At 46.3% G+C, this 23739-nt stretch overlaps 1 protein-coding gene and 1 pseudogene across 3 annotated transcripts in view; one reads left to right on the top strand and one right to left on the bottom strand.

Annotated features, from left to right (window-relative positions):
* The window catches only part of CLDN14 (claudin 14), a 15437-nt gene extending 5069 nt beyond the window's left edge, over positions 1 to 10368 (top strand). For all 3 annotated transcript variants that reach the window (XM_039857714.1, XM_039857712.1, XM_039857713.1), the window contains exon 2: positions 9274 to 10368. In XM_039857714.1, coding sequence (XP_039713648.1) covers positions 9321 to 10040 — 720 coding nt within the window. In that variant the 5' untranslated portion in view covers positions 9274 to 9320 and the 3' untranslated portion in view covers positions 10041 to 10368. The remainder of the gene's footprint in view (positions 1 to 9273) is intronic.
* On the bottom strand, positions 8713 to 8831 carry LOC120599042 (uncharacterized; annotated as a pseudogene).
* Positions 10369 to 23739: the final 13371 nt, after the last annotated feature.

The following is a 23739-nucleotide window of genomic DNA, read 5'->3' as shown; positions in this document are numbered from 1 at the left end:
TCATTTTCTCTTGGAAAAATCCCCCCCGAGTTCAGTCCAGCCCTCTGTCCACCCTCACGGTGCCACCGACTGTGCCGAGCGGCGACCGATGCTCTCGCTCAGCTACACGGTCACGTGCTGCTGACTGTGTCTTAGTCCAGTCCCCACTCATTCTCCTGGGTGACCACGGCACCCCTTCTCTCTCCAATCAAATCCCCAACACCTCCTCCCCCATCTTCCTCCTCAACATGTCACCTTGCTCCCCGTGTCCCTGAGAAAACTGGATCAATCCGAGAACATCCACGAGTCCCCACTGCCACGTCCCCCAGGCTTCCCGCACTGGCGTCCCTCCTGTTCTAGAACGAAGCGCCCGTGCCCTGTCCGAGCCGGCCTCTCCGGGAGCACAGCAGGATTCAAGTCCAAGCCCTCGACCTCTCTTCATCTCCACCAACGTTTCTCTTCGACTGGAGCATGTCCAAAAGCACACATACGTGCCTCAGCGTCTCTCACGGTCAAAACAACAACAGAACAAAGTAAAACAAAACAACAACCTTCCCTTGACCACACATCCCACAGGTGGAGGTTCTCATCTGTTTTGTTTTGGGTTTTTGTTGTTGCTCGTGTTGTTTGCGGGGCTGGTTGGTTGTCCTGCCTTAGATCCCTTTGGCAATCCAGCGAAGCCTATGCATCTCTTCTCCGAACGATGCTTTTAAATATATAAAACTAACACACGGGATTATAAAGGAAGCCAATTGTGTTGAAATACAACTATCGAAATATTTTAAAACCATTCTATTCGTAGTAATTTGTGTGCTTCTCTATTAAGGCATCACATGACAGGACCTAGCAGGGGTCTTATACCTCCTGTCATTTTGAAATAGCGACGGTGGTAAATGGTCTCTCCAGGTATCTGGCAGACCTGTGGCGCAAACTGTCCGTGATTTCTGTTGGTCATAGAGTCGAGGGCACAGGTCATGGTGCTGTAGGTGGCTGCTTCTGTTCGTAAGACAAGGAAATGCTCATTTTCAGTGACAGGTTGGTGAAATAAAGTACGCAACTTTTTTTTTTTTCCCATCTAGTCGACAGATATCCTAAATCGTATGGGCCCCGGGCCGCAGATAAAGACTTCCAATCCTCATTTCCTGGTTCCCCCTGATGGTCTACGTCCTTGAAAGGATTCTCTGGGCTCGTTTCCTGTACCCCGTCCCGATTCTCTCTTGGACCCATTCAATCATTCCACCGAAACCCTGCTTATCAAGGTGTCCGATTTCCCTCATGTTACTAAACCCAATGCTCATTCCTCAGTGCTCAGGTTACCTGATTTACCTGACGCCTTGACAGTGGATCTCTCTCTCTCTCTGACTTGGAACTCTGTCCTCACTGCTCCCTCTCTGGGGGGCTTCCTCTCTCCCCCTCCACTTTGCCCCATCTCCGAGGCTGGAGGGTACCTGGCGTCAGCCGTCGGGCTCCTGCCTTGCATTTCCTAGGGGCTTTCACCCAGTCTTAGGGCTTTCGATCCCATCTCTGTACTGCTGAGTCCTAAGCGGACTTCTCTACTTCGGTCCCCTCCCTGAACTCTGCACCTAGATACCCAGCCATGGTGTCCCCACCTGGGTGATGAGAGCCACCTCCAGCTCAACACGTCCAAAACAGAAGTCTTTTCTGCCCTTCGCCGTCCCAACCCAAACCCTCCCGCCTCCCACTGTCTGCGCCCCCTCTATAAATGGCAACTCGATTCTTCCAGTTGCCCAAGAGAGAAACCCTGGAGCGTGAATGACACCCGTCTCTCCCACCCCACAGCTAAACCATCAGCAATCACTGCCAGCCTCACCTTCAAAACGTATCTAGAAACTGATCTCTTCAGTGCCCACCTTTGACACAGCCAGCGTCTCTTACCTGGATGATCTCGGGAGTGCATTTGGGCTCCCTGATCTGGCCGAGGTGTGACCTTGCACAAGTTACTTAATCTCTCTAAGCCTCAGTCTCCCCACTTGTAAATGAGGACAGCACCACTCACATTGTAGATTTGTTGCAGGATTAAATAAATGAATGCCAATGGAAGCACTTAGCACGTGTTTGGCATTTCGTAAACAGTAAATTTAGCTGCGATTGTTTTTACTCTAATTAATATTAACAGCTTCTGTGCACCTGGGCTCCAAAGGCTAAATTTACAGAAAATGAGCATTAAACATCATTTTGAGCTGTGTTTTATTCAGCATCAGTAAATCTCAGTCTTTATGTTTTTAATTTGACACATTTTTAGTCACTGCAATATGCTCCCAGTTTGATGCTCAAAATAAATAATTTCTACAGTCTCACGAAATTCGTAGAATAGTTATCTTATTCATAGAGGTTTCCAGTGCAGCTGGGAAAGTGTCCTGTTGCCTGTGTTCATTTGTTTTGATCTAAGTCCCAAAGGGAGGTTCCACTGAGCTCTGCTGGATTTCTAAGGGAAAGCCTGGGCAGCTGTCTGAGTCACTTTATCCAAACCTGGCCTGTACCCCAAATTTGGGTTTTTATGGTCTATGAAACCAAGATCTGTTGATTTAAGAAAACCAGACACGCAGCCTAAAAAGGTCAGCCATGTCTCTGGGTGCAGCCCAGCCAATCACATACAGACTGGTGAACTGAGCCCCCAAAGTCTTCGGGGGATCAATGGATTCATATGCTTTTCCAATCTGGAGAAGCTGAGTCATTCGATCATCATGGGGGTTGTTTATTGTAGCTGGCACTTGCTCCTGAGTTTTCACAGGTACGGAGGGCCTTCCAAATTCTTCTCCATGTCCCCTAGCCCCTCCTTAAGTTTTGTCTTCCATACTTTGGGACAGGAAACTAGCCTTGTTGTTTTCCATGATGGATGTGAAGCCATCAGGCCATGCTCAATGCCCGTTCTGGCGGGGACCTACTTCAAGTACCCAGACCTGAGTGCATTTTTCCCTACAACTCCCTGTGCTGTCGTTCAGCTGGTCCCCTGTATTGGTTTCATAGAGCTGCCGAAACAAAGTATCACAAACCAGGTGGCTTAAGACAACAGAAACCTATTGCCTCCCAGTTCTGGAGGCCAGAGGTCCAAAATCAAGGTGTCGGCAAGGGTGGTTCCTTCTGACGTCTCCGAGGGACGATCTGTCCCGGGCCTCCCTCCCAGCTCCTGGTGCTGCTGGCAGTCTTTGGTGATCCTTGGCCTGTGGACGCATCCCTCCAATTTCTGCCTCTGTCATCGCCTGGCATCCTTGCTATTTCTCTGCATCTTCACATGGCCGTCTTCTTATAAAACATCAGTCTTAGTGGTTTAGGGCCCACCCCACTCCAGTATGACCCCATCTTAACTAATGGCATCTGCAGTGACCCTGCTTCCAAATGGACACATTTCGAGACACTAGGAGCTAGGACTTCAACATATTTTCTTTAGAGGACACAATTCAACTCATAACAGCCCTCATATAAAGCTTTCTCGAAGAACACTTTAACTAATACTCACGTAATTGTCATTTAACACTTCAGAAAATATCCTTAGAACCTGTGGGGGTTTTTCAAATATTTCTCTTGTATAGCAGGTTTTTAATTACCTGTACCTTGAAAAATGAAAAATAACAATACAGCAAATCTACACAACTGTCATGTCAGGGGCAACAGCTATGTAAAGACACGAATGTGTTTTATTAAATGAAATTCAATAATTTCATTTTAAAATGTTGATCTACTGCCTTTTTAATGGATTCTAATGAAATCTGGTGGGTTGAAATTAGATAATGTCTCCTGGGAAATGGTTTAGAATTTTTATGGTTGTGGTAACTTAGCTTGTAGTTGTCACTAAATCAATAGTTTGCTCAATCTTGCTGAATTGAAAATGGCCTCTGCAAGCATTTAACCACACACCATGATTTTCATTTGTAATAACATGGCTTTCCCCCCGAATCAGTTATTGTTATAAAAAATAGATTTTTCTTCACTTGTCCAAAAAAGAGGGCAAAGTTTTCATCTATAAGTTGTCATCTATATGTGATTTTGGCCAGATATTTCACATTGTTTTTCCTGAATAACACTAGGAAGCCCTATCATGTGAGTAATAATTAGTCATATAATTATCCTGTCTCTGCCTGTCTCAGAAAGACTGCAGCTCTTCTGCATATGTAGATGGCATAGAAGTCCTCATACATTTAAAATACAGATGCCTGCCAGTCTGAAAAATAAACCAAGGAAAGTTACAAAAAGTTTGGGATATTAATGAAGGAAACTTCATTTTTACAGCCAAAAACCCCACAGTACAGTCCATCCTAAATGATTATGAAATGTTTTTTTCCAAGGTATTACTTGATCACTTTCTCATAATTCATATATACTTGTATGGGAAGATGTACAAAATAGCACCTCCAGAGAAAGCTTCTAGAAAAGACACCCGTTTACTTTGTTAAGAAACATAGTATCCATCATGTATTTATGAATTACTAACTGGAGTTAACTCATTCTGATGTAACAAAAAGTCATTTTCGTTTCTCTTGCTGGGTAGTTTTGCTAATTTATCTCATTTAGATGCATCCAAATCTCCCTTGAGTTTATTCTTAGTTCTCAAATTCAAACATGTACGAAATATCTAAAAAATAATGAAGAGGCAGTCTGTTAGGGGTGACAGAGAGGACACAGAGCTGTTCGAACCAGATTGTTTCTTAAATTGCTGAACACCCAGGCTGAGGCAACTCTTCATTCCTGCCAGGTCCAGGGCCATCCTCTATTCACCGCAGCTCTTGTTCATCCGGGGAAGCTCTAGAAAACAAAATTTTAAGCTGTCACCACAATGGATCCTCACCACAATGGATCCGACGCCACGTCAGAGCCCTTGGGGCAGACGTGTGTAGTGACCTGTTACCAAATGGCTTTAAATCCACTCCGACTTCGGGCAGTCAGACGCTGAAGCGAGGCACGCGTGGCCAAATCATCCAACTCTTCACCCGGACCAGAGGGCCCAGGGGGTTCTGGGCAAAGCAACTTCCAACACGTCTGGTCTGTGCCCTACTTCATGGGTGACATATGCTCTGCTCCTGTCCCACGTCTGGCATTCCCCTCAGTGGTGCAGGTGGGGAAAGGGCCGAGAAGCCATGTGTGTCTGGAGGAAAGTTCATAATAGGTATTGAGCGACACTGGACAGTAGAAAAGCAGGAGCCGGGGCTGGGCAAACAATGGCTCTGTCCCTCATCCTGGCCAGGCTGTCACCATTGGCCACTGCTGTTGAAATGCTGCCTGATTTGGAGATGACGCAACAGAGCTGACACAGCTGGGGTCCAGGCAGGCTGGGAGGCGGGCGTGATGGAGGGAGCTCCACCACGAGCTGGAGGGTCCGGCCTTTTGGTGGTTTTTGTTTCGTTTTGTTTTTTAATTTTTTTTTTTTTTAAAAAAATCATAGCTCACAGACAACAAAAGAAGGAGATAACTTAAAAGTTTCTATGGAAAACGCCTCTCGCCTTTCAGATCCAGTTTGGGGGGCCGACAGCAGCCCCCGGGGTTTTCACAGCCGGCCTTTGCAGGCTGTCACAGTACTTCGCAGCCCGCAGGTTTGCTGAGCCTCTGCTGGTGCTGAATCAGAGCATCCTGCTGGTCCTTCATTCGAGCTCACGCCCCCTCCCGGAAATCAAATTTTTTTATTTTTTTATTTTTTAGCCACCCTATGTCATCATTGCTCCGTTAAACGTTCAAAGACCTTACATCCTCTAAGTCCGTTTGCCAAAGTGATTTGACTTCAAGTTGTTCCCTAAAACAGTCGGGAGAGGACAACTCCAGCCAAATAAGTTTAGAAACGCCATACAAGAGACTTTTCTGGGAGAGTCACATTGCGCGTTTGCGTTTAAGGAGCGATGACCAGTCCTAGTTACCAGACCTTCTCGAACCTACCTGGCTTTACGCCCTCCACACAGGACATCTGGCAAACAGCATTCCAAACAGCAGTCGCTAGGACACGGCGCCCTAAATCCTGCTTGAGCACACCACAAAGCCCCACACTGCCCACCCAGATTGTGCTCTGGGGGCTTTGTGAACCCAAATGCAAGACCCAACAGTTATTCCTGGAATGCATCATCTCATTATGTCAGCCCCACCCGCCCCGCCTGAGAGGTCTTCTTGGAACTGGATTCTTAGAACCGTATTTGTCTTGGACTCACATCTCTCCAGCAAATGCCTCCACAAGCACACACACACGTCTGCAGGAAGAGGGTAGCCTGCAGGTGAAGCCAGGCCCCCAGCACGGCCAGTGGAGCCCGACATGTACCACTCCTCCTGGGGGACCATGCTCTGGCAAGTCCCTGCTGGAGCATTGGGGATGAGTTTTATGTGATTCCCAAGGGGATGCATTCATCAAAGTTGCTTTTCCATCGAATGGCCCCAAAGTGAAAAGTAGTCGCTGGGAAGTTGAGTTATGACCTAATGCCAGTAGCAGCTGCTGGTAACTCTGGGGTAGGGGCGGGGGAAGGGGGGTAGCTAGTGTCTGGGAGTTGGGGGCTCATTAACACTCAGTTCTTAAATTAGTAAATCCTCCTAGCACACTTTTAAAAATAGCAACCTAATGGTTTCTAAAATTAGCAGTCATTGCTCTCCATAAATATTTAGACCTCCAATAAACTTCTAGTCCACTTCCCTAGACTAACGGGGTCAAGCGGGCTTAGCTTTTATGCCACATTCTTTAGGATCGGTGTACTTAATGGTTGACCTTGACAAGCAAGGGCTGGGAGAGGCCTCAGAATGGCCTGGCCTGGGACAGCCTGTGTGACCATCAGCCAGGAGGCAACCTCAGGCGAGATTGGAAGGCTCTCAGGGGCCATTTGGAGAAGCCGGCAGCCTCTGGCTACCTGGAGGAACGAACCGTCTTGCTTTTTGCCTGGGACAGTCCCGATTTCAATGCTTAGAGTCCCCTTTCCTGGGCAACCTCTCTGACCCCAGCAGAACAGCTGGCCCCCTGGCCACTGAACCACGGCAGCGGGATGGAGGCCGGCGTGTTGGGGTACCTTCCGGGAGGAGAGTCACCTCCCCAGAAAACACTGATGATACTACCCTGACCCTCGCAGTAACTCCAGACCTACTGACTCGAGAAAGAGAAGTTTGAAGGAGGAAATAAACCACGGGAAGTACTCGGCAGGCAAGGCGTAGAATTTCACCAGGTTCTCCCAGTGTAAAACAGGGCGGCCACGGATGTGACTTCACTGGGTCATCGTGCAGAACAAGCTGGGCAGCCTATGCCAGTGACAGTGCTGCGCCTGGCATTGCTCAGGCCCAATAAATGAGCACTTTCTGCATGGGCTCTGCTCAGGCGCCCAGCGCATGGGGAGGTCGGCTGGCGGAGCTCGGGCCCCACGCGTCCCAGCAGCCTCCTCCGTGGGTGCCAGCTCCTCCCCCGCAGTGAGCGCCGGACAGCCGGCCTCGGCCATCCCTAGGCAGCAGACCCTGGGGGGCTGGGTGGGGGGCGTCTCCCCGACCCCGCACCCAGCACCTGCGCAGAGAGCTCACTTGCTGAGTGGCGGGAAGACGTTCTAAAGAAAGCCAGCATCGCCACAGGACGCACGTGGCCAATCAGCATGAAGTGCTTGTGAGAAACTGAATGCTGAACAAAGAATCATTTCACACGTCTGCAGGAAAACCCTGACCCCACCCCACGACCCTCCACCGAACCTCCGCATGTCCCGTGTGGCACCGCGTTGCTTCGTTGTCACCTAGTTTTGTTTGTTTGTTCTCCAGGACAGAACGATGCTAGGACATTTAAGCCTTGTATGTATTTTGAAATCCATCTTCTTAAAAAAAGGTGGTGGTGTAGGCTCTCAGTGGAAGTGTCACTTGTCTGTGTTATTAACCAAATCCTTCACCGTGGTTTGGTGGCAGAGTCCTTCACAACAGGCCCAGAATTAAAGACAAGGCCTGTGGGACGCAGGACAGCTCACGGCAAGGTCTGGCATTTGCTCCGCACGGCCGTAAGGGCAGAACTGTCCTCTGCTCTGAGAGGCGGAAGCGAGTTTTGCCTACTGACCTCTTCACCGGTGCTGGATGCTGAAGCGACTCCCATGGGCACAGGAGTTTTCTTTCTCTCCTTCCAGAACAAGGAGACACTTGGGGGCCGTGAAGTCCTGTTCCCTCATTTTGAAGAGGAGGAAGCTGAGCCCCAGAGAGAGGCCCCAAGTCACCCAGTGGGTGGGGGCAGACACGGTGCCCGGGCAGGAGAGAGGCGCTCGTGGCGTCCCCTTGGGCACTCGCACTCACTCTCTCCCGGCCTCCCAAGATTTCCTGAGTGTCCCCTATGTGCCTGGCACAACAAAGGTGCCGGGTCCTTGCTCCCAGAAGGAGTTCTGGATGTTACCATGGTTAGAATTTTTTTAAACCTCTGAAATGGCTCTGAAAGCCAGCTGTTCGGCGTAACAAGCTGGTGTGAGGGGAGGCGCCCAGCTGGAAGGGGAGAATCAGTGGTTTGTGATCCCGGCTGCAGCACCTGAGGAGCTGGTGACTTTGGTAATTCCTGTCCCCTGGCATCGGTGAACAATCTCTAAGGTCACATCCAGCTCTGGGATTCTGGAAGACAGAGTCGGGCTTGCCCCTGGAGGCTAAACCCATCCTATCTGAGCATGGAGTCTCTCATGTTCAGAAAATGTTTTTCTAAATGTTTCTAAGGGTATTTTCTTTTTTCTTTTTTAGGCGAGGCAACCCTTGGTTGACCTCACAGATTGCAAGGACCTTGTCAGCTTACAATCCCTTATTTATTTTTTACGCTGTCAGCACCTGGTCTTCCTAGGGGGTCTCCCATCCAAGTACTAACCAGGCCCGACCCTGCTTAGCTTCCGAGATCAGACCGGATCGGGCTTGTTCAGGGTGGCGTGGCCGTAGATATAAAGGTATTTTCTAAGTCATGAGCAGCACACACCTCAACACTTGTCAGTCCGTTTGTTGATTTAATTGAAGTGATTACCGCCGGAATAGAACGAAATGAGATTTGAATGCAGCAGAAGTATTTGAGGGTAGATGCACATGGGACTTCCCACATGTGATTGGTTAGCACTCGGAGATCAGAAATGGGGGTCTGGTGTGCCCTTCCGTGGGGTCCCCGACCAGCGCAGGCCAGCCAGACTCCCGCTGTCATGCCTTCCAGGCAGTGTCACGGAGGAGCAGCTTATTTTTTTCACCCAATGAAGTCTCAGAAACTATTCTCGCATGTTCATTATCCTACCAACTGCCTATGGAAAACTCAGTTTCAGTGGCAGAAATAAATAAACCAAGATAATATTTAACCCATTTCCTTTCTCTCCCCGCCGCCTCAGCCGGCTTCGTCAGGACTCCTGTGGGCGCCTGAGCGAGCGTGGCAGCCACCCGGCGGGGCCATGGCCGGCGCGGCCGTGCAGCTGTTGGGCTTCCTGCTCAGCTTCCTGGGCCTGGTGGGCATCCTGATCACCACCATCCTGCCGCACTGGCGCAGGACGGCGCACGTGGGCACCAACATCCTGACGGCCGTGTCCTACCTGAAGGGGCTGTGGATGGAGTGCGTGTGGCACAGCACGGGCATCTACCAGTGCCAGATCTACCGCTCGTTGCTGGCGCTGCCCCGTGACCTGCAGGCGGCCCGCGCGCTCATGGTCATCTCCTGCCTGCTGTCCGGCGCGGCCTGCGCCTGCGCCGTGGTGGGCATGAAGTGCACGCGCTGCGCCAAGGGCACGCCGGCCAAGACCACCTTCGCCGTGCTGGGCGGCGTGCTCTTCATCCTGGCCGGCCTGCTCTGCATGGTGGCGGTGTCCTGGACCACCAACGACGTGGTGCAGAACTTCTACAACCCGCTGCTGCCCAGCAGCATGAAGTTCGAGATCGGGCAGGCCCTGTACCTCGGCTTCATCTCCTCGTCCCTGGCGCTCATCGGCGGCACCCTGCTTTGCCTGTCCTGCCAGGAGGAGGCGCCCTCCAGGCCGTACCAGGCCCAGCCCAGGGCCACCACCAACACTGCAGCCACTGCGCCCTCCTACCGACCACCGGCCGCCTACAAGGACAACCGGGCCCCCTCAGTCACCTCGGCCTCGCACAGCGGATACAGGCTCAACGACTATGTGTGAGTCCCCAGGGCCTGTCCCTCCCTGAGCCCCAAAAGGCACTGGGACCCAGGACCCCCGCACAGAATTGACTTCTGAGCTGCTTGTGTGCCCAATGGGATAATGTGAACGTGGAGAGTGGGCTTAGAACACAGGGGAGGGGGAAACGAGAAGAGGGGAAAAGCTCTGTATACCGATCACTTAAAAAAAAAAACCTTCTGTTTTTATATTTATTATATGTATTTATGTGGGTGATTTAATAACAGATGAATTCAAAGTGACTCGGGAGTTCGGTGAGCAAGACTCGTTTGCAATCCAGGAATAAACCTTTTGGATGTGGTTGTTTATGAAATGCATAGTATTCATTTCTGTTTCCAGACGGTTATTCTATGTGCTCAGGGGCTGGTGACACACTCAGCACAGTGTCGGGGCTCCACGTTGCAAAGCCATGGGGACACTCAGGAAGTGTCCCCGTGACCCACTCATGATGAGAAAATCAGGGGAGGGCCAGGCTGGTACTCATCCAAAAGATGCTTGAGCAACAGCCATCCCAAACAGGTGCCATATCCTGACTTACACCCAGAGGCAGAGCAGGAAGTACCGGGCTTCCTTGGGATAAAGATAATTGCCATAAATCACAAAGTAAAGACGAAGTCATTTTCCACGGGTGAGCAGCAGGCCCCACCCACTAGTACGAAAGCAAAAGTCGGAACAAAAAGACAGAGGGAAACGCGCCCGGTGGGCTGGCTCTCCAGGCACTGACACGAAGCCAGGCTGGAAGCACAGCTCACTCCCAAGGGCCCTGGCGGGATGTCACCAGCTTCTTTTCTGGGGACAGAAGAATGATGGCAGCTGCTGTTAGAGCAGGTACGAGAGTCTGTTGACGGCTCCATGAGCTAGAAAGACCGATGAGGGGCTGGGTGAGGTCTGACTCCTTTAAGAACCCCGATGATGCTTTGGGCTGCGATCGAAATCACGCGGGCGGAGAGCTGTAAGTTGGTCACACACACACACACATGCGCACACACACCGCTCCTTCCGTAGCCCAGGGAGGCTACGTCCATTCATTTCATAGCCACGCGCATGACGTGTCCTGATGTCTCTGTCCCTGAACCTCAAACTCCGAACGTGGAAGGAAACACCCCGCTCTGTGGAAGGGCCGAGTCTGAGACATACATCCAGAGCGGCTGTTACAAAATCCCTCCGTTCTCAAGGGGTCTTGGAGTAAGGCCAGCAGGGCTCCAGCTGCCACAGAGGGTCAGCGGCAGAGCTGGGGGTACCCCAAGCAACCCTCTGTGATTCCTCTAGTCCTCACCTAAACTGCACCATCAATGAGACCTCGCAACATTAAAAAGTGTGGAGTTCAAGAAATAGTCCTACACGTATTTCTTCTCTATTCTTGCCGACCTCTAGACCCCAGGCAATAGGTGCCACCTCTGTTTGGAGCAGGTACCAGGCATTTGAGCCTTTATCTGACCACAGAGAAGCTGCGGGGCTGGGATCTGCCATCCCATTTAGGCTAGGGATCAGAAAGTTCATCATTTACGCATGATGAAAAAAGCAATTTCGACGTAGTCTTTAAAGTATAAAAATAAATCTGAATCAATAAAAAAGAGAAATAAAATCATCTACAAATGGATGCTATTCTGTCAGTCCCCCCTCGACGGTCACAGCCTAGAATGTGAGCTTATTCTAGTTAATAGACCTGTTACAGATTAAAGAAAAAATAAAATAGCTTTTTTCAAACTCTTTCTCTGAATTCTGTCACTACTAAAATAGAACATGTCCCTCCCTCCTACTCAGGTGAAAGACTAATAACAACAGTGATTACAGTTTATTGAGCACTTACTATGTGCCAGGCATACTTTTTGTTTACTAATTTGGTCCAATGAGATTCATGAGAAGACAATGAGATAAAAACGATTCTTAACCCCATTTAATAAAGGAGAAAATTTAAGCACATAGAGATTAAGTTACTTGCCCTGGGTCACAGAACCAGTGAGTAAATGACCCAGGATTCAAACCCAGACAGGTAAGCAGTGGGCAAACATGTTAACTCAAGTAGACGCATGACCTATAGTCTAATTATTTCTATGTGCAGACTACTTCCAAATAATTAAACAGACTATTTATGACCATCTTTGGTTCTTTCCAGAACCATCACTCCATGGAGCTACTGTTGACTGAGTTTTGGCTGGATTGGGTAAAACATGATAACAGACCCAGAAGTCCAAGTTTGAATCCCTGTAGAAAGCAAGAAGTGACATACTAGAAGTGGCACACAGACAGCTCTATCCTATGGCTGGCCAGCCAAACAGGAAGTGGATCTGAATACGACCTCGATCCCCTCCTTCAAGTGACAGGGTGCAAGGACGCGGTTCCCAGTTCCCTCCTGCTGTTTAGTTCTCGTTCACTCCTAAGACAAGAACCTCAGGCCTTCGAGTCCCTCTTTGTCACATTACCATCGAGCCATTCAACAGATGCCTGTTGGTGCGCAAATCTTCCGGACAAGGCGGTCTTAGTCAAGGTCGTTTGGGCTCCTTTTGGAGATACAACATACAACCCCAAATTTCAGAGTAAAAAGAAAACACGAGTCAGACTCCGATGCTTCCCAGGAAACCATTGTTACGGACATAAATTACAACATGACCCTCGTGGGACAAAAGATGCTGTATTTCTTTGCTTTTCTTAAATCAAATTTGGCTCTGACCCAGAGAGGTCTAAAGCCATTCATATTTTCTTTTTCCCTCCACCTGCGTTTAGGAGGTCTCAGGGTCCCTGAACTTGGGGAAGGGATGAGGCCCAATATTTAATCCTTGGGGGCACCCTGGTTACCCACTGACTGCCAGGCCTGGCCAATGCCTTCACAGCCCAGGGCCTCCCCATGTCCCTCAAGGCCACCGCCCACCCATCCCCACAGTCACCCACGTCCTGCCCTCTCCCCTCCCTGTATGTGAGTAGGCATTAGGATCTGGGAAGCCACGTCCTGAGATGGGGCCATGCCCCTCCTCTACTCAAAGCACCGGAATGTCTCTCTTCTTGGGCAACACACTCTCATTGCTCTCACGGGTTTAGCCTTTTGAAACCGAAGGCCTTCGAAATCTCCCAGAGAACCCTGCTTTGGTGTCTGCCCCTGTCGCCCTAAGTGGAAATGTTCTGGAAACTGTAGCACATTTGCAACCTGCATAATGACAGTCTGCACCTGATAGTAATAAACCGAAGATGGAGCCAAAATGTGCATCCTCAACGCCTGACCCCAAAGTCCCATGCTTGGTCATGATGCCATCTCGCTTCTCCAGCCTTGGTGCCTCTTTGCTTTCTCACCGCCAGGCAGAGGGGACAGTGTGGAGGTGACAGTGTGGACAAGAGATGGTCTAGACCAGGCTGTGGTAGTGGAGCGGGGAGGGGGGAGCAGGAAGCTCCCGAAAACAGGGCTAGTGGGATTTACGGATGGCTTAGTTGTGGGGTCTGAAAAAAGGAGTCTTAAAGGATGATGCCAAGATTTGGGGCTACATCAGCTGAAAGAATGGGGTGACCATTTTCTGAACTAAAGACGACTCTGGAAAGAAAGGTTCTGATCGGGTAAGGTAAATTGTTTTGTCTGAGCTGCCTCAAGTGAGATGTCCAGTGTGTCCTAAGAGAGAGAGAGAGAGAGGTTGAAATCTACGGTCCTGTATATTTAAAGTCATTTCTCGAATCAAAAAGCACAAAGCCAATTACTGGGCAGCTATCCAAAGGAAAACACAGAAATTTCATTCTAGTGAATTATTTTAAAATACTACCTACTGGCTTCTGCAGGTGTGTGTGGCAGGGGCAAGGCGTTAGCAAACAGCCCATTTCCTGCCCAGAAAGGCCAGTGGAGGTCACCCCATAAATCCAGGAGGGCCCAGCCCCCGGGGCAAATCACCTGTGTCTTCCTCACACCTCTTGCTCAGCCAGTTTCACCCCAGGAAAGCCCGGCTCAACACGCACTTTCATTCCCATTCATTCCCGTTCATTCCCGTCTCCTGAGGGGCTTTCTATGTAAAGCCCACCAAAGAGCCATCCCTGCTGGGCAAACAGTCAGGGGCTGGAGCCTTCTGTCCACCAGGGCAGCCTACCGGCTCCTGCCCAGAGCATCAGCTGCCTCCAGCTCCAGGGAGGTCTGGTTTGGTTTTTTTTTTTTTTCAGTCATCCCAGGCATTTTTCCAAAATAAAGCATTTGCATAGATTTCCCATCCAGCATAATAAATAGCAAGACAACAGGATTTAACAGCCAGGAAAACGTGGGAGAGTTTTGGTCTGGTGGCTTCAACAAGTGTCTGGAGAAGCTGGTGCCTGCCGTGGGTAGGAGCTCACCTGTGACCTTGCTGAACAAGGGCTGGAGGCAGCAGGGGTCCTGGGACGGTGAGGAGGTGGTGGGAATGGGGAGCCCGGTGCCACACCAGGGAGCCCTTGAGTCTGGACAGGACCGGATCCTCAGCCCGCTCCCCGGACAATCCTCTCGGAGGGAGGAGTGGCCTCTTCCCCACCTGTAGCTCCCACGATACTTCTGCTATGAAACTCATTATTCACGTTTGTGATGATTCTGAATTGCTTCGCAATGCCCAGGCAGGAGACTGTCACATGCTTTGTTTTTCTGAAGTCAAATCTCGTTCTGATTAAAACCACAATGAGCTACCACTACACACCCATTCGAATGGCTTAAATTTAAAAGGTCGACGATCACGAGTGTGGACGAGGAGATGAAACAACTGTGACTTGCATTTCCAGGGAAGAGGGTGTCGATCGGCACCATTACTTTGGTAACTGGGGGGAGTGGTACTTGGGGAGCTTCTGGGTGCTGGTAATGTTCCCTCTCCCGATCTGGGGGTAGTCACGCAGCTGTGTTTATTCTATGATCATTTATCCTGGTAGACATTTATAATTGGGATTTTTTTTGGTTTTGTTTTTGTCTTCTTCATAACTCGCTCTATACTGTGTCTCTCCCCGGCGCCCTCCCCCCTGCCCCCCCCAGAGTGTGAACCTTCCGTTCTAGGCACTTTTTTATTCCCATGGCCTTGCATTCAGTAGTTCCTGGACAAGTGACTCGTGATCGTGATCGAATGCAAGGCTTTGTGCTTTACGAAAGAATACCACCATCGAATGCCTTTAGATATGCGACACTCCTCTTCTGTATTTCACTGGGGACTTCTTTTTTAAAAATCAAAATCCATTACACAGAACTTCCTAGGACCAGTTGTTTGTAAACACAAGACCCTGGAGCACTGGAAACGGGGCCAGGCACTGGGCTCAAGCTGGAAGGGGAGAGAATATGCAGGATGATGCATTTTGTGGGATGCCCAAGAGCCCAGCTCGTCCCCTGAATCGAGGCTGAACCTCACTTCACCAGGAGAGTCAATAGTAGATGTTAGAGAGAAGCACACCCCGCTCCTGGGTCCCAGTGTGGTCAAGGTTACGGTCAAAGCAGGGCCTTTGGGGAGAAGTTCTGACGTGCAATTCCAGCGCTCGGCAACTTCTGCCCATCTGGCCTTCCCTGCACGGAATGACTTTCGTGAAAGCAAAGCCTTTCCATTCGTGTGTAAAGAAAAGCCTTTAAGCTTCTCCCATCTTACTGTCTTCAAATCTTCAGATTTACTTGTGTCTGTTTCCATCTTTCTCCTGCTCCCTTTCTGCTTCTCTCCCTCTCAAAGGCCTTCTTCATACAAATTAGGGTCCCACACCCTCCAAACTGCCTCCTTGACCATTTCTCCCTGTCCTGTGTGATTCAATTCTTTTATATTCTTCCCGGTTTTCTCTTCGTCCTATGAATTATTGAGAGAGGAGTACCGAAATCTCTGACTATGCATCGAAGACTTATTTCTCCTTACAGTCCTCTAAGTTTTCGCTCCATGTATTTTGGAGCTCTGCTATTAGCTGCTTAAACTAGAATTATGTCCTCTTGATGGAGACATAACCATATCGGTAATGACATTAAACGTAAATGATTTAAATACCTCAATTAAGAAAAACAGATTGTCGGTGGGCCAGGGGAAGGAGAGAGCAATTGGGGAGACGATTTTATGAACTATATAGATGTCTAACCAATGTACTGCATACTTGAAACTAATTTAAATAAATAAATTTAAAAAAAGAAAAACTGATTGTCAAACCGGATGAAAAAGCAAGACTCAATTATATGCTATCTACATAGAAACCTATTTTAAAAATAAAGACAAAATGAGTTCATAGTAAAAGAATGGGAAAATATACGATGTTAACACTAACTTTTTAAAAAAGATGGAGTGGCTACATTAATATTGGACAAAGTATATTTTAGAGCAGAGAAGATTAACAGGGATAAAGAATGTCATTTTATAAAGATGAAGGGGTCATAACAGTTCTGAACAGTTCCAGAATACTATTCACACTTCCACTTCCTTTTCGTAAGTCGGTCAACACAAATTTTTTAAATTGGGAGCTTCCAATTCAAGACAGCAGGCTAAGTTCATCTGCTTAAAAGCCTATCCCTCTTAGACCCCATTAAAATAATAGTAAATCATAAAAGGGTAAAATATAACAATAAAGAGAATAGGAGAAGGGCCATCAGTTTTTTTTTTTTCTTGAAGACAGAAAGCTGACATAAAAATATATAATTTTTGAATCAGGGTGGTGGGAGGCATCCCCAGGAGTACAAGGCATTCTGCAAACGGGAGAATGAACTTGACCAAGGGCAGACCCCAGGATATTCAAGATGAAGGCTGACCAACTGACCAAGATGGGGGGGAGGCTGAAAATGCAAAACGTCAGCAGCTTACTTAGTCCTTGCCTCCCCGCACCCCGCCACTCACAAGCAGAAGGTTCTTCTAAAGCACTTGAACAAACTGGGGAGAGACTCGCGAGGCAGATAGTGTCTCTGCTGACCATGAAGCCTGCTACTTCGGGAGTTTGAGAAGTCCTTGGGGGTAAAACCAGCCTCCGACTCCCTCTGGCAAAAGGGAAGCCTTCCTTTTGACAAGCCCCGCGAACATGAACAACACTCCCTGCCAGCTCTGTGTTGCCTCCTGCTTCAAGGAAGCATCGGACAATTGAGGACAGTCTGCAGCCTGGAAGAGAGAGAAAAAGAGAAAAAACTGAACCTGGAGGAAGCAGGTAGTTCAGGGAAGAGAAGAGAATGTTTTAAAATCCCTATTCTATATCCTCAGAGGAAATCAAGATCTTATTTCATCCAGAATTCTGTTGGATGGTATAAAAGAGATCGGAAAATAGAAAAGGCTCTTAAACAAAAAATATATATATATTTAATAGGATATTTAAAAGTTTTAAATAAAAGAAGTACATTTAAAAAAAAAATTAAAATAGAAGGATTGGAATGAAAAGTAGAGGGCATGATGGAGATTAAAATACAGATAAAAGGGAACCAGGGACCGGAAGGTGAAGGATGCAGAGTGTCACTGCTGGACACTTTGGTCAGACCCCAAGGCCAAGGGTGTTAGCATTGATCCTCCCTCCCTCCTGGGTCTCTGGCTGTGGATGGGTAACTCTCGCTGTGTGGCGGCTGAGGCTCCAGTGGAAGCTAGCGAAGGACATCTTCACCGAGCCGGCCGTCCTTCCCTGCCGGCCAGGCCACGGGGGCAGAGCACGCCTCCTCTTTTATACGCTCTTCCCGTTTTAGCCGCCTACTTTTTCCACCCCTGAAATACCAAACCGGGTGAGGGCCAAGGTCTTCCAGGGTTCAGAAGCCCTAACGTGCACCTCGGAGTTCACGACTAATTTCTACGAGAGCATTTCAAGTGGGTGAGACCGGGCAGGGGGGACAGTGCGAATGATGGATGAGAATCCTACAGGAAGCCACAGAAAATTAGGTCATCAACACATTTTTAAGAGTAGAGAATTCTTCTCAGTAAAATATAATCGTGACCCAGGAATTCCGCTCCTAGGTATCTATCCGAAATAATTGAAAACAGGTACTCAAACAAATACTTGTACATAAATATTTATAGCAGCCGCAAAGTGGAAACGATCTAAATTTCCATCAATGGATGAACAAAATGTGATCTATCCACACAATGGCTCAGCCATAAAAAGGCATGAGGTACTGAATACATGCCACCATGTGGATGAACCTCAAAGAAAACTTGCTAAGTGAAAGAAACCAGACACGAAGGGTCACACGCATCCCGGATGACTACATTCGTGTGACATCGCTAACGTCTTCAAGATTCATCCATGTTGTGGCACATATCAGAACTTCATTCCTTGCGTGGCTGAAAGACAGCGAGGGCCGGCTGTGTTCTGTGCTGGACCAGCCCGGTCATTTCTCTGGCAGGAACTGGGTGGGTGAGAAGGGGGGAGGGGTGGCGGGGAGGACAGGGGAGGGAGCTGCTGGGTGGGTAGCTGGCTTTCTTTTACAGTGATTAAAATACCTTGGCACGAAATAGATGTGGTGGTCGAGCAACATCATGAATGTAATAAGTGACGCTGAATTGTACACTTGGGTTAATTTTATTTTACCACAATTTTATGGTATACTATTTATGTTAATTTTATGTTATGGGAATTTCACCTCAGTTTTTAATAAACGTAGCAGTAGATGGTTCGCCGCAGCTGTTAGCAGGGAGGAAACGGGAGCTCACAGCCCGAGGCTGCAGCGGGCCAGGCAGAAGGGACAGAAGGCTCCGCCACCCAGCTCTGACCGCCCAAGGGAAAGAGGACGCTTGGGGTGAAGGCGCTGACGGAGGGCGGGCCCGGGGGTGCAAAACACCGCATGAGGGTTTCTCAGTCGTTTGCAATGAGATGAGATAATAACCCCTTCCCCTGGCTCCCCTACGAAACCCGCACTAAAATCTGTACAACCCCTAATGCTGGGAATGTTTGCAGGGAAGCGGCACGGAGTCCGACATCTGGGCTGGCGCAGCAGGGCACGTGCGCAGCGTGCGGGGCTCGGGAGCAGATGGACAAGGAGACAGTTGATTTCTGGGTTCCACGAGAAAGAAAACTCCATTTGGGCTAAAATGATGAAAGGAAGGCCCCGATCTCTTACTGTAAACTTCAAAGACCACTGGCGAGGTCTGAGTGAGGGAGGACGTGCCAGGAGTGTGCATGCGAACACTCAGCTCACGAGCACAGTGGGGGTTGTTGGAGAAAAAGAAAGGATGTCCGTCTCCCCAGAAGATCCCCGCTCTTGAAAAAGCTGAAGGCAAGGGTGGGCTGCGGAAGGACAGGAAAGCTCTCACTTAGAACAGTCCCACTGCAGATGGGCAGGCTCAGCAAGGCTCAGAGACAAGACTCTCAACTAAGCAATATCAAGCTGTCTCCAGCTCTGGGCTCGTTTACCTGCGGGTCCTTCTACCTAAAATGTTCTCTCCCTAAATCTTCAAATGGCTTGTTGCTTCTGCTCACATGTCAACTCCTCGGAGAGCCCCTTCTTTCCTAACTGGAAAGATCTGGAAGTGGCAGACAAGTGGCAATTATTAGATAAAAATACGTGCTAACACACAGAACAAAAATCTTACAAGCCAGGCTGCAAGTCATCATCCCACTCGACTTCTCATCAAAGCGGCTTCATCACATCACTGCAGAGGAACAAACTGAAATCCGAGGGTAACCACACGTGTGCAGAACAAGGTAAGACATCAGCCAGCTTTCCGTGGAGTCAACAAATTCAGAGAGAAACCACATTCATTGTCCAGAATGCAGCTGCCCATAGCCTCAGCCATCCTCCCAAACCCTCCAGCAACTGAAGATCTAAATAGTGAATGGAAATTATTAACATCCCACCATCCAAAATAAATGCCCAGGGGAGGATTCAAACAGTGCACAGGAACACAGGAAAAAGGGAAATACCACCCATATTCCTTTTAAGCAATCAAGATTACAAACATTTCCATCATCTGCAAATGTTTAGCCACGCCCCTTTTACTCTGTCCATCACTCCACCCCCAGGTAACTACTGTATGCTTCCACGTATAAAAAACTCTAGGAAATATAAACAGGGATAATTATACTTTGCCAATTCTTATCTCTATGCCCTTTATTTCTTTTTCCTGCCTTATTGCAATGTCTGCAAACCTCCAGAACGGTGTGGAATAGAAGTGTTGAACGTGAGTATCCCAGCCTTGTTCTCAATCTTAGGGGACACAACTCAGTTTTTCTACCATTTGCTATGATGTTAGCTATAGTCAAGTGTATTTTAGAGACGATATGAATGATATAGTTCATGAATTCCTGACAATTTTATAACATCTTTCTGTTGCCTCGTCATTTGAATGATTACTTAGCTGGCTATGGAGAAGTGAGTCATAAAGTCCTCAATATATATTGTTCCGTTTTCTTCTTTCACACAAAATTGCTAAGGAGAAATCTGAAGTTACACTAATTTTTCTTTAGCAGGTTTTATTTTTATTTCTGCCATATTATCTTTAACCTTGCCTTTCAGTAATTCCACTCAGAGTTTATAATTCTTTATTACTTTTGTCCGAAATGAAAAACTCTTTTGATGTACAAATTTATGTCCTCCTTCGCTTCAGAAAATGCTGGTTTTTATTATGCCTTTTAATTATTTTTCTATTCAATTTGTTCTATGATATTATTTAGGTCTACAAGATTCGGTGTGCACTGGATATTTGGGTTGTCTGTCCTCTGCATTGAGCATTGCTTTTCCTCAGATGGAAATGTTTATTATCTTGAACTCAGTGATGCTCTCACAGATGTGCGTGTGTGTGCATACGTAAACTGATCAAATCGTATACATACTTTAAGGTACTTCAATTATACCTCAATAGAATTGAAAAAAACCTACTTGAAAATATAATCTATTTGAGAGATAAAATTAAAAATAACTCAGAAGTGGAGAAGTTATAGGATGAAAACCCAGCACTGAGTATTGACCCTAGTAAATATAAATACTATTCAAATAATGCAGAAATTCTAATTACAATATCATTGTTGTAATTCCTAGGCAAGAGGGGACTATTTAATTAGTTTTAATTGACAGTGATATAAAGTCACATAAATACTCCAGGACAAGCAATTAAATTGTGGAAGAGTGGAACAGGTGGTCCGACCATACTAATTTTTTCATCTTTTACAGAAGAAAATAGAGATGGTTGTATTATTGAAATTTGAAAATTGATACACTGTGAAAAAATCGGCTTAAACGTATTATTCAAAATTATGAAGATAAATAATAGAACCCAGACTAAATGCCTTCTAAATTCAAAGGAGAAAAAGTTAAAAGGTACGACACAGAAAAACAGTAAATATTAAAAATACATCAAAAAGTGCTTTCAGATGAATGTAATTATTTATAATATAATCAGATAAATTTAAGAAAAGGTAAAAAGTCTCATATGGATTTTTGAAAAATCTATTTGCTGATATATTAAAATAAAGTGACTCAGAAAAAACAAAAGTAAAAGTTACAAGCAAAAATTACATGTAAATACTATGTAAAATGATAGATAAATGATATAAAATGGTGATAAATAAAAGGAAAGCAAGGGAAAGTATACAACATTAATATCAGAGAAACCTGAAGTCATGAAGAACTCATTAAGTTATACACAAGGGTCACTATCATGTTGAATTTTATAATCCAAAATAAAATAAAATATCTCTCAGGAACTGGAGAAAAGTGAAAGAAACACATTTGATAGTAAGATATTTTAACTCACTTCTTTCAGCCCCTATCATCAAGTAAGGCGAGAAAACAAAAAACAAGAACCAGATATAGATGATTCGAATAATAGGATGAACGAGATTGATCTTATATGTGTATGTCTGATTCTGTGTCTCAAAAAAAAGAGAACATACTGTACACTGGGTTTTCAAAAACAAAGAAGACTTAACAAAATTTCGTAATACATTAGATCACTAAGAAAACCTCAATAAACCAAGAAGTGAAATAGAAACCACATTCTGAAGTTATAATAAAACTAAAAATAATAAAGTTGAAGCAAAAAAAAATATTAATACCCAACCTATCGGAAATGAAAAAAAAAAAGTCCGTTTTTCCTTATTTCAAAGAGGAAATCAAACTAGAACAGCAGCCTATCTAGAAAATTACAATAATGAGGATATTATATATCAAATCTCATAGGATAGGGTCAAAGCTGAGGGCAAAGTAATAATTATATCTTTAAACACTTCGTGCAAAAACTAATCAAGCATTTTAAAGAAAAAATAGAAAAAATTAATTAAAAACTTAAAATGTAAGGGAAAAAATCGGAAGAATTGATAACAAATTCAATATTTAGGTTTTTTGAAAAACAAAGAAAAAAACCCACAAAACAGCTTGATTACTATAAAAAGTGGGGATGGGAGAGCACAAACACATAAAATCAGGATTAAATAAGGGAAATAATTATAAGACAATACTTTAGGCAGATGCCAGTCATTGGTCTTCTGGGAAAGTATATCTTACCACAACTTACTGAAGAAAAGATGGAAAGCCTAACTCAGTAATTTGGGTAAAAATTGTACAAGCTGTCAATTTATTCCCCCACAAAAGCCTCATTCTCAGATGGTTTGATGGGAATTCTTTCAAACTTTGAAAGAGCAGGGGCTTTCGAGGCTATTTTGACTATTCACGGGCATGGAGAAAGAAGATGCTGGTCATTTACCTTCTGTTCTCAGAAATAAAACTGAACTTCTGTGGTCCTAGGCTAGATAGGGGGACTGGAACCCTTTGCCATTCAGATTCCAGCAGGAGACGCTAGAGAGAGATGAGCATCAGTAGCTGCATCCGGTTCCAACCTCTAGGTTCTTTTGGCAAGCTCTGTACTAGCCTCTTGCACCTCCTTAGAGTCTCATCCAAGGCCAAGTGGCATCTCTCTAGCACTAGCTCCAAGGGGCCCTTTCTGCTCTGTTTCATCACTTTGGTCCTAGGCATGGAAGCTGCTTCCTAAACTCTGAGTTTTTCTTGATACCTTCTTCATTCTTCAATATCTGTGTAGCAGCTTCCTTTATTAAATCCCTCCGTTTGGCATATTTAGTATGGTTTCTGTTTTGCTAGCTAGACCCTGACTAATACAAACACTGATAGCAAAGCCAGTTAAATATCACTACACACACACACACACACACACACACACACACACACACACACGAGGCCAATCTCAGTACCTCAGTTATAAATATTGAGGCAAATGCTTAATAAAATATTAACAAACAGGTCACGTAAAGTTAAATATACACCATAAATGAGTTCATTCTAAATAGATCTCAGAGGTCTTATAGGTTAAAAGAAAAAAATATATGATGATCACAAAAAGAGCCATTAAGACATTTGATATGCTTCCACTGCCTTTTCTCATTGGAATAGGAAAACAAAGGAGTTAGAAAAAAGCTCTTTATGTTCGTATTTGCATAAAATAGCTCTAGAAAGACACTGATAACTTTAGTTGCCTCTGGGGAAGCAGAGCAGAGGACAAGGGTGTGAAGAAGGTATTTTATTATACCTTCTTATTATAGCCTTCTGTACCTTTTGAATTTTGAAGCATGAGAATGTATTAAATATTCAAAAACTAATAAATAAATTTAAGTTTAAAAATGAAAATGTTTTTAAAACTTGAAAAATACTTTAGTAAAATAGGATTTGATTAATATTTCTTTCTTTTCTTTTTTTGATTAATATTTCTTATAAATGATCGCTTATATTATATACATGTATGGGCATGTACACACACTTTACATATAAAACAAGGATACCCACTTCTGTTACTAAACATTATTCTGAAAGTGTTGGACCCCTACCTTACACCAC

Source organism: Pteropus medius, unplaced genomic scaffold (genome assembly GCF_902729225.1).
Source record: "Pteropus medius unplaced genomic scaffold, Ma_sr-lr_union100, whole genome shotgun sequence".
Lineage (NCBI taxonomy): Eukaryota > Metazoa > Chordata > Mammalia > Chiroptera > Pteropodidae > Pteropus > Pteropus medius.
Note: the sequence above shows the minus strand (reverse complement) of the source record. Positions and strands in the feature narration are given on the sequence as shown.